The sequence below is a fragment of the Zootoca vivipara genome, chromosome 1 (genome assembly GCF_965207765.1).
Source record: "Zootoca vivipara chromosome 1, rZooViv2.hap1.1, whole genome shotgun sequence".
NCBI lineage: Eukaryota > Metazoa > Chordata > Lepidosauria > Squamata > Lacertidae > Zootoca > Zootoca vivipara.
Window position 1 is genome coordinate 57956006 of NC_142582.1, and position 8088 is coordinate 57964093.

At 36.7% G+C, this 8088-nt stretch overlaps 1 protein-coding gene across 4 annotated transcripts in view; it reads left to right on the forward strand.

Annotated features, from left to right (window-relative positions):
* KMT5B (lysine methyltransferase 5B) overlaps window positions 1-5614 on the forward strand; it is a 32781-nt gene extending 27167 nt beyond the window's left edge. For all 4 annotated transcript variants that reach the window (XM_088665683.1, XM_088665679.1, XM_035122559.3 and 1 more), the window contains 2 exons: window positions 758-954; window positions 2350-5614. In XM_088665683.1, coding sequence (XP_088521809.1) covers window positions 758-954; window positions 2350-3821 — 1669 coding nt within the window. In that variant the 3' untranslated portion in view covers window positions 3822-5614. The remainder of the gene's footprint in view (window positions 1-757; window positions 955-2349) is intronic.
* The last annotated feature ends 2474 nt before the right edge of the window (window positions 5615-8088 follow it).

Sequence of the window (8088 nt, forward strand, 5' to 3'; positions counted from 1 at the left end):
TAGTTGTGCATACCTTCATGCATAAAGAGCAGAAACCTCTTTTTCATATGAAAAGTAATTTTGATTATATTCTCCGATACTACCGGTATGTCATTATTGTCCTCTATAAAAACTTACTTCGAAATGGAAGCTTAAAAAAAAGGGCTGTGGTTTTGGAAATACATTTTTTTTTTATGTTTTACTTTACCTCTGGCATGCAAATGTACACATTTCCTAGTGTCCGCACTCATTTATAGAAACACAAGTAGGATGAAAGAGTATTCTCCTATAATGAGGGGTGATACTGAGATCTAGGGAAAGGAGCTAACATGTAACGGCTCCTTTTATTTAATTTCATACAAGAATCCTAAGGTACATGGGGTTTCCAGGTGGTCTCATTCAGGTGTAACTAGATTGTTCATGCTAACATTGTTACACTAGTAGCAGATTCACATCAAGGACAAGCATTGGTTCCAATTTCACATTTAGCAGGCATTTTCCTAGAAATAGTGTATTCTCTTGAGATTTACCAGTATATGTTTAAAGAAAGGGGAAATAATTTCAGAAAAGTATGAAGAATCATTTCCTGTAATTTTTACTTCAAGTTATTCCTTCAAAATTGTAATAGTGGAATGCTGACAATGTTGAAATGTTTGCATGAGCTTAGATTTGTCTAAACATGTGGTATTGACATGGGATTCAGAATACTGTTTCATCAGATATCCTTTTTTATTATTGCTATGCCGGAGTTATTAACGTGTTCTATTCTCTTTTATAGACGTGGAACTGGTGCTTTTAAATCAAGAGTGGGACTGCCTGCGCCTGCTCCTGTAATCAATAGCAAATACGGACTCAGAGAAACAGATAAACGTTTAAACAGGCTTAAAAAGTTGGGTGACAGCAGCAAAAATTCAGACAGCCAGTCTGTCAGCTCTAACACTGATGCAGATACCACTCAGGAAAAAGCTAATGCAGGTAAGCAAGGGGAGCTAACTTTTTGAAGGTCTTTTTTCTATGCTTGTTGTCCTATAAGAAGACACAATTTGGGCTTTTCATTAGAACTTTTTTCATTCAGAATTCGAGGGTTGGGGGTAGATTCAATTTAGAAGTATAACGTGCTGTTAGGCCTCTGAAAATTTATGTGAGTACCTAGAGCAGAGGGTTCTAGGATATATATAATCAATGCCTCAAAATGTAATAAAATGACTAATACTTTGTACTAAAATGGTTTTCCCTATCGTTATAATTATCAGTTTAAATAAATGTTAAAAATTACAGAGCAGTTTTTGACTTGGTGTTAAGTTAGCAAGTTGAGTAGGGGAAAAACCTTTATCTTTATAAATATCAGCTTTTTTGGGTAGTATTTCTAATTATACTCTGCCTGTCACTTAAATAACCATTCAGTTTGCTTTCATTGTCTGGCAATAAATTATCATAATATGTGAATCATAGAGGGTCAAAAAATTAAATTTGTTCAGAGCCATGAAACTGTTGCTGTCATGGTAAATCAGGGATAACCAATGTGGCACTTTCTAGTTTTTCTTGGACTACAGTTCCCATCAGGGTGGCCAGTGCTCTAGGATGATGGGAGTTGTAGTCCAATAACATCTAATGGACATCATGTTTGCTAATCCTCTGCTAAATCAATGTTGACAACTGAGAAGTGGACAGAATTCTTGGAGCCTTAGACACAAGAAAGACATAAGGATAGCTTTTTCCAGTATGAAATTAAAGGCATCCTAATAATGAAACACGTTGAGTGTAGAAAAGCCCAGAAACTTGTTCTTTATCTTTCAAAGATAAAGAAAAGCCCAGAAACTTGTATGATCAGACAGATTTTGTATTTTATCCACAGGCAGAACACAGACAATGCAGTATCTCAAAGTAATTATAGTCCTTTTAAAAAAAAAGTGCATAGTAAAACGGGGATTCTTGTGGCTCTCTTTTTAGTGCTTAAGGAGAACTGAACAGATTGCATGCAGTTAGTTTGTGACTGTGAATACTGGTACAGTACTTTTTATAGTTAGTAGGGTTATACCAATGTAAATTATTGGTGGATAACTTGGGTTAGGAGCCAAAATTACAAATGTGGCTTAGAAATAGCAGACATAAGTCTTTTATTCTCCTGGATAGATTTGCTAGTGATTTTTAATCACAATTCATTAATATTTTAACCATATTTTTAAAGGTCTGCATAGGTGACTTTCTGTGGACAGTCTGATTTAGCTAAACTTGAACACTGTGTGCTGTATGTACGTATAATAGAGCCCCTGTTTAGATTCAGATGAAATGTTATTACTACATGCTAGCAATCAGGTGTGAGAAACAACTTTGAAAGAAAACCTAACTTTATTCTGTTTACTCTTTCAGCTAACCGCAAATCTATTGGTGTAAAAAAGAGCAGTAAGAGTAGAACATTAACAAGGCAGTCTATTTCAAGAATTCCAGCTTCATCAAATTCTACCTCATCCAGACTAACTCATCTAAATAATTCCAGGGTACCAAAGAGATTGAAAAAGCCTGCAAAGCCTTTACTTTCAAAGATAAAATTACGAAACCAGTGCAAAAGGCCAGAGCAGAAACATGCATCTCGAAAACTCGAAATGGGAAACTTGGTTCTGAAAGAGCCTAAAATCGTCTTGTATAAAAACTTGCCCATTAAGAAAGAAAAAGACACAGAGGGACCAGTAAAAGTTGCCGTCTCTGGTGGCTGCTTAACGAGGCATGCAGCACGAGAATATAAACTAAATTCAGTGAAAGGTGCTCATGAACCTGGGGAGATATCACCCTGTACGTATATAACAAGGAGGTCGATGAGAACACGAATGAATCTGAAGGAGACCTCTGACTTAAAGCTTGAACCAAATATGCTGAATAGCTATAAAAACAATTTGACTGGCGTGAGAACCGATAGCTTGGAGCAGCAGTCTCTTGTGATGCACGAGAGTGAGCAGGCTCATGGGACATCACACAAGCGGGAGGGTAGGTGTCAGAAGAGTGACAGGGTTGTGGCCAAAAAGAAATCCCGACAAGGAAAACTGGTGAAGCCATCTTTGAAAACGGAGGAAACTGATGCTGCACACAACTTGTCTGGCAAGGACAAAGTGCCAGATTTGATCAGTTCACATTCTGACCTAGGAGAGATAAACAATGTAGTGGATTCAGCCATTGGCTACAAAGACTGCATCCCTTCCTCCGGTGGCTGCTCCATTGTGACTTCGGACACTTTCAAAGTAAAGGACCGTTTTAGAACTGCAAAAAGCAAAAAGAAAAGGCGAATCACAAGGTATGATGCACAACTAATCCTTGAAAACAGCTCTGGGATTCCCAAACTGACCCTTCGGAGGCGGCATGATAGCAACAGCAAGACAAACGACCAAGAAGATGATGGCATGAGTTCTTCAAAAATAAGCATCAAACTTAGTAAAGACCATGAAAAAGATAATAATCTATATGTAGCAAAGCTTAATAATGGGTTTAACTCAGGATCAAGTAGTAGTTCAACAAAATTAAAAATACAGCTAAAGCGAGAAGAAGAAAACAGGGGAACATATTCTGATGACCTCCATGAGAACGGGGTATGTTGTAGTGATACTCTTTCTCTGCTAGAGTCACGAATGGAAGTGGATGATTATAGTCAATATGAAGAAGAAACTGTAGATGATTCTTCATCTGCAGAGGAAGAGGAGGAGGAAGAGGATGAGTATGATGATGATTTTGAAGATGATTTTATTCCTCTGCCTCCAGCTAAGCGATTAAGGCTTATAGTCGGCAAGGATTCAATAGATATTGACATTTCTTCCAGGAGACGAGAAGATCAGTCTTTAAGGCTCAATGCATAAGCTTACAGGTCTTAAACTGAACAGGATGTCCATTTTTTAAAAAAAACAAAATTCCAATTAATTATTCCTCAACTGATGAACTTTCTGAAAATGTTAGTGGAAGCACTTCTTTAATGTTTATTCACTTATATCAACATAATATTGTAGAAAGTGTACAGCATACTGACTCCTTAAGTCATTTGTGCAGATTTTTATTGTACTTTTTAATAGCCTTCTTATGTGCAATTCTAAGTTAGAAAAATGCTCTATTGTAAAATAAAGGCTCAAGCAAAATTACAAAAATGCCATCAAATGTTTCCATGCAGGTTAATTAAATCACAATAATGTGGCTTCACAATTATTTTTAATCCGTGAGAGCATTATTTTGCTCTTACATCTGACTAAACAATCTTTAAAAAAATCATAGTAGCAGCCTATTTAAGGTTTTCTAGTATGTTAATATCACCAGCAATGAACTAAAGCTTTTCAGTTTATTTGCTAGATGTTTTCCCCCTTGGAGTTTGTCAGTTTTAACACTGTATGCTGTCCCCAGACGTACTGTTTGTGGCCTTTGTTATAGTAGCAAACCGTTGGTTTGAAGTCAAATTGATTTCTTTAAAAAAAAAAAGGTGTTGACAGTTTGCTGACTTTTAGTACATTATATGTACAAAAGTAGCAGTATGCAGAATACCAAGTTTGGATATGGTGTATTTATTTCTTGTTATGTAAATTAAAACACCTTGTATTTAACACTTTTTCGATACTTTTAGATAAAATTGTTCTTTGCAAGAATGATTGGTGCTTATTTTTTCAAGAACTTGCTGTGAAACAATGTGATTACAACAGGCAACATTTATCCAATGAACTGCAGCTATCTGAATTGGATCCTCATAGTTTTCTGTTGCACTTGTAAAATGCTACAAGGAATTTAAAGAAACCTATTCACTTTAACTTATGATAGTTTTATGAAATTTAAAAGAAAAACCTAAGTCACAGCTTTTGTTCTGTGGTGATCTATAAAAATGTTTGTCTTTTGAGATCCAGTGTAAAGGACTGAAAAAATGTATATGTTGTAAATATTTGTGTGTTGTGAGAAATTTTGTCATAAAAATTGATAACTTACAGAAGGGTTTTTAAGTTTAGAAAAACATTCATGCCAATAAATAGGAAATTATAAACCTAGTTTTAAATCATTGATATTTTTTTTTTAAAAAGGTTTTGTTTTAGCTCACATTTTGAGGTTTCTTTCCCCATTGTTTTTTTTTAAAGTTCACTTTTTTAGAACTAGAGTGAGAAATTAACTGGTGGAGAATTTAAGGATATAAGTTAACCATTTATTTGAAAGCACATCTCAAATGGTTTGAAAAGACAGTTAAAGAAGACTCAATCAGGGCTGCTCAGCTTTTACAATTCTGTGCACTGAAATTCTCACAGAATCTTAGATACAGAATTCCTGAGAACATTGGCTTGCTTTCTACAAGTTTCTACTTCACACAATAATGGATATATGTTTACAGGCAGTTTTTACCAATCAACAGATCTTTGTGCACTCAAAAATGCAAATTGAGCCCTCCATTGAAATGAATAGGGGAGCTCTTCTGAATGGGGAAATTGTGTAAGCATCCCATAATAATAAGCAGTTGCTTAATTGGAGAAGGCTGTAGTGGGTGGTAATCGGAGAGTCTGTGCACAGCTGTCCAGTTATATTCCCTTTCCTGTACATTACTTATGCAAAACAAAACAAAAACCCTGCAAAAATTTGGCCACTTTCAGACCAAATTATTGATATTGTATGCAATAAATTCATTCACTTATTTGGGTGGTGTATTACTTTTTTCTAGCCAAAAACAACAACCTGATTTCCTTGGAGCAGAAACTGTATTTTTGATTGAATTATTATGATGATACATTGGCATGATAGCTACAACAGTGCTGCTACTTCTGCTGCTGTCAGAGTAGCATGGGAAGTTCTGGACAAAGCCGAATATGCTCACATTTTATATAGGGAAGATCCACAACATGGGCTTTCCCTCCATGTATTGGGGCTTCTCTTGTTACAGTAGCAGCATTCCAAAGACCAGCACTGCTCTCGATTCCATACTGCGAAGTAACGCAAGGGTCCAATTTGTTTTGCTTGACAGCAGATGAAGATTGCAAAAGCCGTTGATCGTGGTATGCTTTTGGAGGGATGGGTGGTTCCCCAAACTTGGATGGTCTGCCAAAGCCTGCAGAAATATTGAAGCTGTACAATATATTATTATGAAGCACAATTGTACTGTCCAGAAGAGCTGCACCCCAAGCCCCCCCCCCGTGTCACAAACATCAAAACAAATTTGAAAAAAGGACCCCATCCTTGGCTAGTTTTGTGTCATCTCAAAGCACATGCCCTTAAACATCAGTTAAATGAACTTTGGCACAAAACTGCCCAGTCATTGTCCCAGGAGAATTAAGAAACAAGTGCTGTCGGACCGCCCACAATTAGTCCTGAGCAGTTCTTGCATTTTATAACTCAGACTGCTTTTAATGATGCCAGAAGGGTTACATTTAATTGAAATCTTTCAAAAGTTTGGAATCTGCCTTGGAAACTGGAAGTTTTGTCATGTGAATTAGTGATAAAAGTTTGTGTTGCTGAAATTTGATTTCAAGATGTTTACATTGAAATTTTATTTCAGTTCTAGTAAAAATAGGATTACGGAACTGAAATGAGTGTTTGGCATTCCCCTCTTCCCCATAACTTATGTTGTCACAAACATATTCCAAATGCAATAAATATTATTGAATTATATATCTGTAATATTGATGACGGGTAAATATATTTAATATTGATGCTGTTAAAAGGATTTTTTTTCAGCTTTTGCAGTGATCTATTGAGTATCAAATAACTTTAACGCTTGCTCCGAGCTGTATCCAGTATATAAAATGGAACCATCAAAATGTATTACGAGAGAATTAGTGTACATAGTGATCAATTTTTATTTGTGCCAATATGGATTTGAAATAAATGGGACCAAAAATTTGGAATTTTAAATTCATTAAATACTGAGCTGGCTCTGAACAAGTTTCTACCTGCTTTTTAAATGTTTAATTATCTTTGTGAGCATTCAGATTTGCATGTAAAATATGGATATTGTGTTTGCCATGCACTGTTTAACTCAACACTTGGTTTCAGCATGAACCTGTGCAAAGTTGATTTTGGGGCAGATAGCCCAGTCAAGTACAGCATTGGGAGCATCTTATCTGAATAGTCTGGGCCATGCAAAAAACAGAAACTCTATTCATATTAGACTATTGTGATATGAGGCTATGGCTATGTTGTGAACCACAACAAAATTGGATCTAGTCAGACAGTTTGAAAAATTGGAATTCAAGTGTCGTTTCCTTTAATTGCTTCTCACCTGACACTTTAAATACTGAAGAACACAGCAGTCTAAAATAGGGGTGCAGCAGGAGATGCTGCTCCAGTTACCGTACTTTTTTTTTTAAAAAGTCTCCCAGTTCAGAATAGTTTCTTCTTTCTTCATTTTACTTCATGATGACAGTGGCCCAGTTCAGATGGAGCAAACTGCTGTGGTTTGTGACTCCATGCAGGAGTTGTGGGGTTGTGCATTCTCTTATCCCCCTCCATGCATGAAGTATTGATATTTTAAGCTACTGTTGGTTAGGAACAGCACATGGTTTGTTGCAGCATCAAGCTCAGGAAATAATTGGTTGAGTGAGAGCCTTCAAATCCTGAAGCTGTGTTCATCTCTAGAGCTGCTTATCAAGAGAATCAGAGAATTGTAGAGCTGGAAGAAACCACGAGGGTCATTTAGTCCAACCCCCTGCAATACAGGAACCTTTTGTCCAATGTGAGGCTCGAACCCACAACCCTGAGATTAAGAGTCTCATGCTCTTCTGGCTAAACTGTGTGGGTTCCTAGTTTGATGGACTTGCTAGCAAACTGTGGTTTGAACAAACAATTGTTTGCTGTGTTTAGGCCCAGGAGCTCTTCTGGAAGCCTTTTTGGCTGAAGAATGGAGTTAAAATGCTTTATTGTCTTATTTTTGATAGTTTTGTCTCTTAATCTTCATCCAAGGAGCAAGGTGCTGTGTTTTAGACTAAAAAAGCAACCTATGAGGTATGTAAATCATAAATCACTTGACCAGGACCACTCTTATCTGTTTAAAATTGGAATAGTGGGGAGTAGAGAGACAGAACAGCCCACTAAACCAGGGGTTGGCAAGGTTTTACCTGCCTGGGCTGGTCAAGTCCCGCAGAGAGCTCTCCGTGGGCCAGATCGCGCATGCGT